This window comes from Erpetoichthys calabaricus, chromosome 3 (assembly GCF_900747795.2).
Source record: "Erpetoichthys calabaricus chromosome 3, fErpCal1.3, whole genome shotgun sequence".
Classification (NCBI taxonomy): Eukaryota; Metazoa; Chordata; class Cladistia; order Polypteriformes; family Polypteridae; genus Erpetoichthys; species Erpetoichthys calabaricus.
This window is the reverse complement of record NC_041396.2, coordinates 127,484,550-127,499,235: the sequence shown is the minus strand read 5'-3', so window position 1 is coordinate 127,499,235 and position 14,686 is coordinate 127,484,550. Positions and strand designations below refer to the sequence as shown.

At 40.7% G+C, this 14,686-nt stretch overlaps 2 protein-coding genes across 13 annotated transcripts in view; one reads left to right on the top strand and one right to left on the bottom strand.

The window, feature by feature from the left end:
* selenoi (selenoprotein I) overlaps window positions 1-14,686 on the top strand; it is a 788,955-nt gene that overhangs the window by 175,483 nt on the left and 598,786 nt on the right. Inside the window, exon 11 of one of the 2 annotated variants that reach the window (XR_007934345.1) lies at window positions 8,677-8,688. The exons of the other annotated variant lie outside the window; for it this stretch is intronic. The gene's annotated coding sequence lies outside the window, so the exon portion shown is untranslated. Of the gene's footprint in view, window positions 1-8,676; window positions 8,689-14,686 lie in introns of those variants that run through there. 2 annotated transcript variants of the gene reach the window in all.
* The window catches only part of otofa (otoferlin a), a 608,533-nt gene that overhangs the window by 51,058 nt on the left and 542,789 nt on the right, over window positions 1-14,686 (bottom strand). For all 11 annotated transcript variants that reach the window (XM_051924238.1, XM_051924241.1, XM_051924242.1 and 8 more), the window contains 2 exons: window positions 11,205-11,339; window positions 1,445-1,520 (listed from right to left, as the gene is read on the bottom strand). In XM_051924238.1, coding sequence (XP_051780198.1) covers window positions 1,445-1,520; window positions 11,205-11,339 — 211 coding nt within the window. The remainder of the gene's footprint in view (window positions 1-1,444; window positions 1,521-11,204; window positions 11,340-14,686) is intronic.

The window sequence follows — 14,686 nt, the reverse complement described above, 5'->3', positions numbered from 1 at the left end:
AAAAAATTGGTATCAGAAGCAAAGTTTTTAGAAACACCAAGAGTGAATAGCAAGTGGGAAGCGGTGAAGAATGTCTGATGGAAAAAATAGAAGTCAGCAACTGGACAAAGGGACAACCAAGAAACAAAGCAATATGGTGGTGGAATACTGAGACAGAGATGGCAATTTAGGAAAAGAGGAAAGGCTATGAGTAGTTGCAAAAACACTGAGGGGAAAGATGACAAGGCAATATATATGAGGAAGCAAACCAAAAGGCTAGAAAACAGTTAAAAAAACAGAAGGAGCCAAGAGGCTGGAAAAAGGAATGAGAAATGTGTTCAGGATTGTGAAACAGATGGTAAAAGAAAGACAGGATGTAGTAGATGTAAACTGCACTAAAGACTAGGATGATGGTTGAAGGTGACAGCGTGTGCCATGGAGGACATGTTGGGAGAAACGATTTCCAATACATGGAATGTCAAAAGATGGTTAATACAAGATGCAATTATGTCAAGGTTACTCTGCAGGTGGAGAGTGCAACTTTAGATCGAAGAAATCACATGAACAGGGCTGTAGAATGCTGTAGTAGAATGCTGATGTAGCAATTGTAAATTTAGATACCAGCAATTGAGTTTTTGTGGAGAAAGTAAGGAAGCTCTACTTCATACATGCTCAATTCAAACAGAGGTATGGGAAAGGCAGCAGTTATGAGGGTGCATTTCACATACTGATTTGTAAATGACCATCTTTGGCACAGAAGGGAAACATTTACACAACATTTATGAAGCTGTGTGAGGAGTAGTATGCTGAAGAAGAGTGAGTAGAGGCTGATTAAGCCAGAACATGAAGCAAAACTGGGAAGAATGGCGATGAGAATAATTAGGTGCATGTATGGCATATCAAGGACTGAGAGGAAGGCAAACACCAATTTAAAAGAAAGATTTTCTGTGGAGGTGGTAGGTTTTGAGCTAAACAGAAACAGACTAAAGTGGATGGGGTGTGTGGAGTGTACATCAGAGGATGAGTTATTGAAACAGTGCACACAGATGGAGGAAGAGGGTAGACTGACAAAGACATGGTTGGAGGTGATGTTGAATGATATTAAAAGACAGTTTCTCATAGCAAAGTATGCCCAGGAACACAGAAAGTGGAGTAAAAAGATGATAACAATGATGATAGTAGTTATAACCAAGACATCTGACTCATTTTACTTTACGAGAATGACTTTCTTTTAATGTTAATAGTATCAGTTTGATCAAAACCTTGGATATTTTATAAGCATTTAAATTTGGAAGATGATAATATTTGCTAGAATGTTGGCCAAAACAACAACAAAAAACAACTGTAAACAAAATGATGTGTGCCATGCATGAAAAATCTTTATGACTTTGTTTGAAATGAGGCAAATCTGAAAGGACGGATGTTCCATTAAAGGCATGATTGGTATCTTTTTGCGAAAGATTACCTGCACCTTCTGCTGCAATTTCCATATCTTCCTTTTCTTCTGCCTCTGCTGCAGCTGCTTCTTGGGCTCTCAGTTGCTGAAATATAGCACCACTTGCATTATATTTTGTTATTTGTTTAAAATTTTATTTACTTTTCTGGACATGTACCTCAAAACTTTAAATGTTAAATGCAACTAAATGGCGAATTTAATACATCTGACAATCCATGTAATATTCAAGAATATTCAATCATATTTAATGAAGGATAAATGATCTACTTAATACATTTGATATGGGGTTTAAGGATGTTACTGTTATGATTCAGTTACTGTATATTTAAGGAGAAATAAAGCAGAGAAGTACAAGTAAAAATTATATAAAAATTAAATTTCATAATTGTAGACTTGATAATCTTTACAGCAGAACTACTAAAAATGGAAATTCATCCATCCAGTTTCCAACCCGCTGAATCCAAACACAGGGTCACGGGGGTCTGCTGGAGCCAATCCCAGCCAACACAGGGCACAAGGCAGGAACCAATCCCGGGCAGGGTGCCAACCCACCGCAGGACACACACAAACACACCCACACACCAAGGCCAATTTAGAATCGTCAATCCACCTAACCTGCATGTCTTTGGACTGTGGGAGGAGACCCATGCAGACACATGGAGAACATGCAAACTCCACACAGGGAGGACCCGGGAAGCGAACCCAGGTCTCCTAACTGTGAGGCAGCAGCGCTACCACTGCGCCACCATGCCGCCCAAAATGGAAATCAATGAAAAAATTAAAAAGGGCATTTTGTGGAGAAGCCAACTTGTTATATTGTACAGAAAAGTGGCAGCACATCTGCTATTGATGTTTCAGGACAGAAGCTCAGGCAAACAAAATGTACCATAATCTAAAATGGATTAGCAAAACAATGGAAACAGCTAGAATAAGAGGTGACATAATCACAGTTTCATTAGCATATACAAGTAACCCAAAAGCAATGTCAAATTATAGAAGAGTGCAGTTATGAGTTTATTTGAAATTTTAAGGAAATGTTATCTTTATTTCGGTAAATACTATTATTATATAATGCAATAGATCAAGCTGTTCTCAAAAAAAGTCAAAATTACATACTGTATACTCTCACTTGAGACTTGAAACGTAGAGAATGGCATGCTAATGGACTTTGAGGGCCTGTGTGTGATTCTCCACTGGTAAAAGGAGAGCATGAAGAATGACCATGTGGAGTGTGGCTCAGTATGTCAGTGTTATTATAACAGAAAATGAACTTACAGAAATTCCCTGGAGATATCGGCATATATGGGCACTGGCTTGAGTAATGGGAAAGGTCATATTTTACAGTGCTGAAAACTAGAATATTAATAATTTTTAATAAAATCACATTATAAAAACATTCAATAAAATGCTCTCAGAGAGTTGTCCAGAAGTACTGCACAGAAACTATATATCATTTATAGGAATTATCTGACTGCTGTGTCGATATACTCTAAAATTATGAGTACATATTTGTGCCATACTTTTATCAAAAAAGTTTTAGACATAGCAGCAAAGGCTGAAATGAGATATACTGTAAATGTGATGACTTACTCAGTCTCTATAAAATTTCATAGCACTCACATAGTTTATAAATAATAACTAGAATTTTGTGAAATATAAGATTAATATTTTACATGTTTAATATGAAGACTTTACTGTATATCAATTACTTTTTATTTCATATGAAGTATTTATTCCCATTAAATATACTTATAAGTTATTTATTTTTTGAGCTACATGGCTAATGGAAAAAGTCAAATTCAACGTTCAGTTTTTATCTTCTAAGCTTTCAGCTACTGCATATGAAAAAATAATAGCCTTACAACAAACCATAATTAACTTCTTTTTAAAATTACTTTACAAAAGTTATCAAAATGTATGACTCGGAGTAAGCTAGTACATGTACCTGAGTGTTAATTCACTGTCAGCTGTGTTCAGTTATATACATTTTATAATTTTAACTAGCCATGTGCGCCCAACTACGTTGCGCGTGTTAAAGTTATCTGTGAAGGGCTCCCTGTTTAAACGTGGCTGCCAGTCGTGAACTGGGCCCTTCGTGGCACAGCATTATGATTTTTTTATAAGGGAAACAAAATTAGAAAACAAAACCCTTGGACATTGATTCGTAAGGTACGGCCTACTCGGAATCACTGTCCGAATAGTAATTATGTGCTGGTGGAGGAGCATTTCTGCTTCTCTCCGTTCACAGTCCGTCTCGTTTTCATGACGCTGTCGTTTCCTGTCACGATCTCTTCTCAACCTTTCTCCAATCTCGCAGGTTGCTTTGTGGCAATCCAAAGAGTAAGGAAGAACCAATGCTTCTTTCTTGAACTCCAAACGCCGACTGATGGAAAATCCCAGAAGTGTGCCCGACTTATATACTCTGACTGCCGACACCAAGAAGTGGGTGAACATTCGATTTGGACAAAGTGCTGCCAACAACGGTCGATAGAAACACAAAAAACCACAGTCTTGACAACGAAGCAGGTGTCGACGCCAGATCTAAACACAAAGCACGGTGTCGACGCCAGATCCAAACACAAAGAGTGCTATCGACAGTGTTTGTAAACAAAAGTAACAACCAAGGTGTTGAGTATTCAGCCAGTACAAACAGCACGTAGTCTCCTTTAGTTCAATCCTCTTTAATCACCACACTCCAACATCATCCAACGATCCTCCCCCTCACTTCCTCTCCTCCTCCATCACTACTGCCCTCTACTGAACACAGCAGGAATACCACACAAGGCAGTGAATTTGCGGACAAACAAAGATCAAGATCCAAATGAAGATTATATATAAAGATGACTGTTGTGGAGAGTTGGGGCACCCTCTTCCTCTTCAAAGAAAGGCACATAGAGTCTCATGAAAAGCTGCAGAATCAAGCTTTATTGCATGATGCACACATGGATTCGGATCAAGTGAAATGAGGCCCAGTGATGGCAAACCTTCATTTTATTACAGTTTTTATCACCTAAGACATTTGTCATCCTCATCTGACTCCCAACATTCCATTCCCTCAATCCTGCCTCCGACTGGTTCCACCAATATTTTCCCAGCTCAATGGGCGTAGCACACTTTCCACTCATCATGCTTGCTTGACAGGCCTTATTCCTGCCTACTACCGTTCTAGTGCTCACCACCAGAGTATCCAGCCTAAAGTTTACATTCCTCATCTGGAAGAGGGGAGTTTGCTCTCCCCACCCCTCTTCACATACCTGACCTTTGACTTATAATATATTGGTGGTTTCTAGTGTATTCAGGAAAATAAAAATATATAGGCACAAACTTTCCTAAGTTTAACCCTTACAATACTAATGCTCAAAAAGATACAGTATAATAATTTTCTTCTCATGTGCTAATGATTCGCTTTGAATATATATAAAACATCCATCCATCCATTATCCAACCCGCTATATCCTAACACAGGGTCACAGGGGTCTGCTGGAGCCAATCCCAGCCAACACAGGGCGCAAGGCAGGAAACAAACCCCGGCAGGGCACCAGCCCACCGCAGATCTAAAACATCAGTTCTATAAATATATTTCTCTCTGCGACATACAGTATAAAAGGCATGAATCACGGGAGAGTTCAGTAGGGTTTTTAAGTGGAATGCAAATGGGGCAAAGCTAGCAGTAAAAAGCTCGAAGTCCCATCCCAATTGTTGCCTATTTGGAGTTTATGTATTGTTCTCAAGCAGGTGTGGGGGTTTACAGTCTTAATAGATTTTTATTACTTCATTCAACTCAGCACTTACTGTATACTTTTATTTGCTAAAATTTTACCATGTATCATGGAAATAGTGCTTCTATATCTCGTGGTACTTTCTCATTTGTTTGACTAATCTTGTATGTTTACCAAGCATAAAAGCCACTTCATCAGTACAAACTGAAATACAGTGTGTGAATATTTAAATTACCACTCAAGAAGTAAACATCATTGCCAGTTATAAGACTTTAATTCAAAGCAGGCCAGAAGTTCTTCTTTACTTTTACTTTCACACCAGTCTACATAGATAAGTAACAAGGCTTTACTTTTTTAGCATTTTAATTGCATCTACAAGTTGTCAATGAATATTTTTGCTCATTATTATTATATGATTTGAAACTGTATCATTAGCAAGGGGTCCTGTTTTTAATTTCTTAGCAAATTGTTTTTCCCAACATTGTTCGGCAGGCATTCAACATACATATCCATCCATCCATCCATTTTCCAACCCGCTGAATCCGAACAAAGGGTCACGGGGGTCTGCTGGAGCCAATCCCAGCCAACACAGGGCACAAGGCAGGAACCAATCCTGGGCAGGGTGCCAACCCACCACAGGACACACACACAAACACACCCACACACCAAGCACACACTAGGGCCAATTTAGAATCTCCAATCCACCTAACCTGCATGTCTTTGGACTGTGGGAGGAAACCGGAGCGCCCGGAGGAAACCCACGCAGACACGGGGAGAACATGCAAACTCCACGCAGGGAGGACCCGGGAATCGAACCCAGGTCCCCAGGTGTCCCAACTGCGAGGCAGCAGCACTACCCACTGCGCCACCGTGCCGCCCTTTCAACATACATACATAAGGCATAATCAAGTCTTCTCCTATGGCAAAATTGTTTCTGGACTTTACTATGCAAAACAATTTCAAAAATGACACTTTAACTCATTTCATGTACCCTTAGATGTATATTTTACATTTCTACTCATTTAAAAAACTAATTTGACATATTCTGATATTGTTAGTATTTTGTAAACAAATGCCATTTTAAGTTTTGTTGGAACCTCAACACTGTTAGAAAACAATTCTGAGGAATGATCATCTTTATGTGTGAATCCAAATGTTATGTATTAAGGATCAAATTTACATTTCCTTCTTTTTAACTCTGGAGAACATGTGTTAGTAGTATACCTTTATAGAAGGAGAAATGTCCTTGTTTATGTTACTTGTTGATGGTGTATGTTCCTTAGCTTTCTTCTTTCAGCTGCAGAAGCCTCATTTACATTAATTCATGACCTGACAGTGTTTAATCATCCATATTGCTACCTGAGGTATCTTTTGGTTTATATCAATTGATGATAAAAAGTAGCACCACTAACTTTACATTTGAGTATGAATCATTTCACAGTCATCATTTTACAGAAGTCTGATACTCATGATGATGTATTATGGTTTCCTTTGGAATCATGATGACACTTTTTAGTTTTCTGATACTAACACTATGACTTCATCATAACGATAATAATAATAATAATTTTAAAGGAAGAAGGAGAACATAATAAGGTAGGATGCTGTGGTAAGCAGCACGCAATTGTTGCCACTTCTCAGCAACATCAAGAGTAATACTGTAATGACCATTGACCAAGACATGCACACTGAATGAGAGTTGAGTCTGATAATGGGTACATTTATTTAACAATGAATGATCCATAGCTGTATTTTTGAAAGAATCACCTTTCTGCTGTTATGGCCACAGGAAGCACTTTGAAAAGTAACATTTGCTGAATAGCTAGGCTGTAAGTCTCGTTCACTCTTCCAGTGTTCCCAATCATCTTCCAGACTAGTGTGCCGAGTCCCTCTCCGCAGTCCCTCCTAATCTTCTGAAAGGCTCTATTTTCTAACACCCCAGGAGTCTCAGTCACCCTTCTTGAACCTTCACAGGCTTGTAAAGTACAATACAAATGTCCCAGGGGTTTGTGGAATGCTGAGCTCAGCATACCTGTGTGACATATTGGTATCATTCAACCCTGCTTACCCTCAAGATAATACGCTGGATACTATAATACAGTCTGCATCCATGTCCACATATGTGTTGATACCGTGATATTGCTTGCAACTCACATATGTGTGTCGATTCACACTTGGGGCGATGATATTTATCGTGTGTGCTGATTTGTATGAATGCAACTGGCTTTAATTTAAACTCAAATGGAGTTGTTGGGAAATGTATAAATGTGCATATTGCTTCACACTTAAAGTTTGGTGGAAAATTTGAGAAGTGGTTGGATGTGACATACATAAATCATTGCTAATGCAAAGCTGTATTTTCCTTGAGGCCAAAACCACAATGTTACCAGCACTTTAATTTTGGCTAACAGAGCATGGCTTCTCCATGTAGATGGATTGATCATGTAACATACAGGATTTGTTATGAACTGTTTGTAAAATGTTCAGCCTTTCACAAGATGTGTGTGCTGATTATGCGGATGATCATCCTGAACGCCATCTTTTGGCAGCACCTACAGAGTTAATACAGTTCACGAGATCTCCAAAATCCTGGTGAAGTTAGGAACAAGTATCTGAAATGCATAAATATAAGTTTACTAGCCAACCCGCGGTGTAGCATACGCCGCATAATTATGTATTGATGGGTGAACACTTCCTGAACGACAAAGTTGTCCAAATGGGGTAGGTTTGTGGATACCACTGTGAGTGAATGAAAAGATGGACCTCTGGAGAGAGCAACATACAATTGTCCGTGACTGAAAGCGGGATCGTCTGTAACGATGGAGGCCACGCTGGTGAAAGTTACTTCGTCGGTAGGGATAAGTTTCAGCACTTGTTCATTAAGGTGCAGCGAGTCTTCGTTGTTGACGCTTAGTATAGCTTGCGTACTGAGTTGTTCCGGAGTCACAGTTGAGAAACACTTTTTTAATGTTTTTTAAGCACAGGGAAAAAAATGAAAATGTGAAACATCCGTAATGTAATAAGCCACCAAGAAAAGTAACAATGCAATAATGCACGCTACGATCCGATCGCTGTAAACAGAAGTAAAAACAAAATCGAGCCCGGTGCATTCTTTAACTGCCTTGTAGCGCAGTGGTAGTGTTGCTGCTTTGCAGTAAGGAGACTGTGGAAAATTTTGGGTTCGCTTCCCGGTTTCTCCCTGTGTGGATAGCACTTTGAATACTGAAAACACCGGTATATCAATGTAAAGAAGTATTCTTATTCTTATGCGTCCAGCGCTCGCTCTCTCTTGCGTGCACTTATATGTGTGTGTGTATCGCTCGCTCGCTGCACGTGTTCCTGCAGGCATACCAGTAAGTGAATGAAAAGATAGAACTCTGGAGAGAGCAACATACAGTCCGTGACTGAAAACTTGTTTTGGCAGATACATGCACATCTTTTTGAAAGTTTGGCCCTGTGCCTTATTAATTGTCATCGCAAAGGCAAATCTAACAGGAAATTGTCTTCATGTTAAAGTAAAAGGCAAATTATCCACGAGAAACTGTTTTACACACTGCATACCAACCCGCGGCATAGTATACGCCGCATAATCATGCCGCTTTTTAAATGTTTTTTAAGCAGAGGGAAAAAATGAACATTTGCAAAATTCGTAACGCTGCTCTCAGTAAGTGCAATGCACACGCGTTTAATTTGTCGGCCACTTTTTGCCAGCCGTCTTTTCTGGTTTGGGCTGCTTTTGCAGTGTTACCGCGTATGCATATTAAATCTTGAAAACCTTCGAGTAACTAATTAACTAACTAACACCCACCCACCCAGCTTGTGAGAAAAAAATGCGCCCATTCTTTCATCATTTTGTTGCAGCCTATCAAAAACTTGCTGATCATGTTTTCTAGACTCAATATACATTGGCTTTTCACTTAGCGCGGGGGCGCGCATTCATCTCAGATTATTATATCCTGCTAGACTAATCTGCTACACGGCTGCATTTGAAAAACTGACTTATCCCTGATGAGTTCCACCGGCAGTAATGATTAGGAATCTGGTTGGAACAAAACCCTGCATCCACAGGGGTTCACCAGGACCGAGTTTGGGAAACACTGATGAACATAGACAAAACCGACTCAGGTGAGGAGTTGGGGCGGGCAAAGTGGTTGCAGCTGTTGATTATTCAGTGTTGTTTGCCTGGGTGTCTGATCTGCTCGACGAGATCATAAATAAAAGAAAAACAATGTGAAGGCAATGTCACAGGTGATCCTGTGGTATAGCAGGTCCACAGCTCCCCTTCAAAAGGCATTTTTAAATAAATAATCATCGCACTCACTGCGTAGTGAGGGGCGTGGAAGTGTGGCTGAAACGGTTTCCGGGTGGAGTCGTGCTGCGGGCATTTCTCCCCTGTGCAGTGTGCGAGCGAGTGAGGAGAGAGAGAAAGCCGGTATGTTAGAGTGAGCGAGAGCAGGCTCGAAGGCAATATGTTTCTGTGGTATAGCAGGTCCATTGCTCCCCTTCAAAAGGCCATTTTTAATCAGGCGACTGACAGTAGTGGAGTCAGGCACAGAGAAGGTCAGCTGCTGAGAGAGCGTCTCGACTGTTGCAGGGCCTGCATCGGTGAAGCAGGTGAGATGCTAATGAAAAAGAGGCACAGTGCTTATAGGTTTTTAAAGACTGCTTCCTTCATTGTGTTTTAACCTCAGTTTTAAAGGATTGCGCGGCTCTCTCTCTCGCGCTGCCTGTGTGTATGCGTCTGTCTCTCTGTGGCGCTGCCTGTGTGTGTGCGCGGCTCTCTCTCTCTGGCTGCCTGTGTGTGTGTGCGGCTCTCTCTCTCTCGCGCTGCCTGTGTGTGTGCGTCTGTCTCTCTCTGGCGCTGCCTGTGTGTTTGCGCGGCTCTCTCTCTCGCGCTGCCTGTGTGTGTGCCTCTGTCTCTCTCTGGCACTGCCTGTGTGTGTGCGTGGCTCTCGCGCTGCCTGTGTGTGTGTGCGTCTGTCTCTCTCTGGTGCTGCCTGTGTGTGTGCGCGGCTCTCTTTCTCGCGCTGCCTGTATGTGTGCCTCTGTCTCTCTCTGGCGCTGCCTCTGTGTGAACCAAGGTTCCACTGAGGTTGACTAATGAAAAGTCAACGTGGCTCAGAGCTGCATGTGGACTGTGGCACAGACAAACAGAAATGACGCCATGTTTTCTGAGGCGTCGCGTCCGAGTTGTTGGGCGTGGCTGTGCGAGTTTTCGTTGTATCCAATGGTCTTAGAGTTGGTGGGCGTTGCTCCTTCCTGCGTGCTTTCATAGGTGTCTTGCCCGTTCTGGCGGCGGCTTAGAGAATCTATACATGGCTCCTTCCTGCGTGTTTTCATGGGTGTCGTACCGCTCTGGCGGCGGCTTAGAGAATTATATATATAGATCTTGTGGGTAAAACTAAACAATCCAATCTAATCCTTGATGTATTCAGCTTGTTGACACCTGCCTTGAAAATAGAATACTGTACTCACAGCATCTCATTTTGAGCAAATTGTAGGACAATGCGTTTCTTTTGCTGTAGCTATAATTTTTAATGTGCAAATTTTGATTTTTCAATGAAAACTAATAAGGAATGTTTCTGGGGCAAAAAAAATGTTGTTTACAGTAACAAGCTATTATGACTTGTACTATACAAGTGTGAATAAAAAACCTTCAAGGATGCCAGACTTGGTGTAATGTTTAACATTGTCATCCAACAGGTCTTAGGTTCAATCCCATGTTGGATTGCAGAGTTGGGTGCCTTGTGAGTGAAATTTCTCTCTTAGATCTTGTTTTCTTGTGGAGTTTTAGCCACAAAATACAGGAAGACCCAGGTACGTTTTTATATACTTTCTAGAAATAATTTTTAAATATTGCTTTAAAGTGATATTATGAACTTTTTCAGATTCTTTCAATTCATTCACTGCACACAAATTTATTCCTTTTGCACTTTAATAATAGACACATTTTTTGACTATATATTATTCTGAATAGTACTCATTGCACACAACTCATTATTCATTGGTTATTTAATACATACCATATGTTTATGGTTTCACATACTTACTTCTTTCAGGGTTTCAATGGAGGCAAAATATTTAGACCACCAGTCCAGCATGCTCTCATCAGGTTCTTCCTCCTCAATTTCCTCCCCACCTTTCTTTTTTTTCTTCTTCTTTTCTTTTTCTTTGTCTTCTTCAGACTGAAAAGAAAATAAAAAATAATTAAAATAAGAAAGTGACATATGGTAATAAAGGATCATTTCTTCAGTAAAACAATAAATCGCATGCAGCATAACTGACATCTCATTGTAAAAACGACCATCTAACATTCAAGAAAAAAAAAAAAGTGAGGAAAAATTGAGAAGGGTATCGCTGCAGCCTGGAGCTGAATGTCGAGTAGGATGGGCAAAGTCGAGTGGCATGGACTACACTGTTGAGAAGAGGGGTTTATGGCTTGTTAACGTCTGATTGGTTATGACGTAAAGTAAATTGGAAATGTCTTGTTATTGCTCATGCTGCCTGATGCACAGGACCTTACTGCTGGCTGGAAATCCCAGCTCAGGATTCGCCTGTACAAAAAGTATGCTAAAATAAATAAACACTTCTATCTTTTTGTTTTTTTCTTTATTCTTGTATGATGTATTGTGTGTAAAAAGTAGAATGACCCACCAGACTTTATGGCCACCTGGCAGCTAAAGCTGACATGTGAATGTGAATCATTCAAGTAATTCAAACACTGTTCCCCTTTAATGGTCTGCATTTCAACTGTCAGTTTATGAATCCAAACAACTGTTTGCTAAGTGTATTGCATCTTCAAGCCGAAAACCAAAGCAATAGTTTACTGGGATGTTACTTGCTCACACATATCAAGACTACTTCATATTCCAATATCATGGCATACTGGAGATATTAATGGGTAGGTGAGGCAAGCCAAACAGTAAGCAATAAGAATAGGAAGGCAAATGACACTGCATTCTTTTTAAGCAAGATTGGTGACGACCTGAAACGAAAATTAAAAATGCCGAGAGTGAAATGAAGAATAGACAGTGAGGAGGTTAAACAAAGAGAAAGTGAAAGCATGAAATGAACACTAAAAGTTGAGAGGATGGAATAAGGAAAATGTGACGGCCTGAAAGTGACATTAAAAATGCCGAATGTGAAGTGAAAACTGGAAAGGATGGGCCAGGAAGAGAACCCAGTGCTCTTGAATGGCAGGCAGCTGCAATTGCTGTGCCAGGCAGCTGCTGTTAGGGGTTTTGATGGAATGAATTTAAGAATAAAATCTGAGTGCAAGAACTTGACACTAGAGTGTGCACTTGAAATCGTCATTAAAAGTTGACTCCAACATGCAATGGGGATTGAAAAATTTCTCAGCATGAAGTGAAATTTAAAAAATAACAGTTTGAAATGAACATGCCCTTAAGCTGGCTGTTCTTTATCTAGGCCTGTGTTTTGGGAACATGGCTTAACTCTTTTTGTGATGTATCCTGTCAATTCTGTTTAAATTGTATATTTAAATTGTATATTTTCTCTGATATACAGTAATCCCTCGCTATATCGCGCTTCGCCTTTCGCGGCTTCACTCCATCACGGATTTTATATGTAAGCATATTTAAATATATATCACGGATTTTTCTCTGCTTTCATACAAGGGACGCTATTGGCAGATGGCTGAGAAGCTACCCAGCTTACTTTCTCTCTCTCTCTCTTGCGCTGACTTTCTGTGATCCTGACGTAGGGGGTGTGAGCAGGGGGGCTGTTCGCACACCTAGACAATACGGACGCTCGTCTAAAAATGCTGAAAGATTATCTTCACGTTGCTATCTTTTGTGCAGCTGCTTCCTGAAATGACATGCTGCACAGTGCTTCGCATACTTAAAAGCTCGAAGGGCACGTATTGATTTGTGCTTGTAAAACAAACTCTGTCTCTCTCTCTCTTTGTCTGCTCCTGACGGAGGGGGTGTGAGCTGCCGCCTTCAACAGCTTTGTGCCGTGGTGCTTCGCATACTTAAAAGCCAAACAGAGAGAAAAGCAAACAAATCAATAGGGCTATCTCTGTGACAGTCACTGCTCCTGACACACACTCCTTTGAAGAGGAAGATATGTTTGCATTCTTTTAATTGTGAGACGGAACTGTCATCTCTGTCTTGTCATGGAGCACAGTTTAAACTTTTGAAAAAGAGACAAATGTTTGTTTGCAGTGTTTGAATAACGTTCCTGTCTCTCTACAACCTCCTGTGTTTCTGCGCAAATCTGTGACCCAAGCATGACAATATAAAAATAACCATATAAACATATGGTTTCTACTTCGCGGATTTTCTTATTTCGCGGGTGGCTCTGGAACGCAACCCCCGCGATGGAGGAGGGATTACTGTATGTAGCAAAAGCTGTGAAAACCTCAGAGTATTCATGAAAAACTTTGATTTTGACAATTTTATGTGTGACAAACATTTTTTTTGAAAACTTCATCCTACCCATCAAGTATGTGTGCTCCTACTCTACATTCAGCTCTGGGCTGCAGAGATACATACGTGGAAAAATTAACTGAGCGGAAAGGTGTCATGCAAGGATTTGTCCATAGGAAGAAAGCACCATAAATTCACATTAGAAAAGTAGAATGAGTAGACTTCTAATGAGAACAGACCATTCAGTGTAACATAGTCAGTCAATTCATATTAACGCTATTCTTGCAAAACATCAGTTGTCGGTACTGGATATTGTGTATTCTGACACTCCTCTTCTTCTTCTTCTTTCGGCTGCTCCTGTTAGGGGTTGCCACAGTGGATCATCTTCTTCCATATCTTTCTGTCCTCTACATCTTGTTCTGTTACACCCATCACCTTCATGTCCTCTCTCACCACATCCATAAACCTTCGCTTAGGCCTTCCTCTTTTCCTCTTCCCTAGCAGCTCTATCCTTAGAATCCATCTCCCAATATTCCCAGCATCTCTCCTCTGCACATGTCCAAACCAACGCAATCTCACCTCTCTGACTTTGTCTCCCAACCAGCCAACTTGAGCTGAACCTCTAATGTACTCATTTCTAATCCTGTCCATCCTCGTCACAGCCAATGCAAATCTTAATATCTTTAACTCTACCTCCAGCTCTGTCATCTGCTTTCTGGTCAGTGCCACCGTCTCCAACCTATATAACATAGCTGGTCTCACTACCGTCCTGTAGACCTTCCCTTTCATTCTTACTGATACCCGTCTGTCACAAATTACTCCTGACACTCTTCTCCACCCATTCCACCCTGCCTGCACTCTCTTTTTCACCTCTCTTCCACAATCCCCATTACTCTGTACTGTTGATCCCAAGTACTTAAACTCATCCACCTTCGCCAACTCTACTCCCTGCATCCTCACCATTCCACTGACCTCCCTCTCATTTACACACATGTATTCTGTCTTGTTCCTACTGACCTTCATTCTTCTCCTCTCTAGAGTATATCTCCACCTCTCCAGGGTCTCCTCAACCTGTTCCCTACTATCGCTACAGATCACGATGTCATCAGTAGACATCATAGTCCACGGGGACTCCTGTCTAA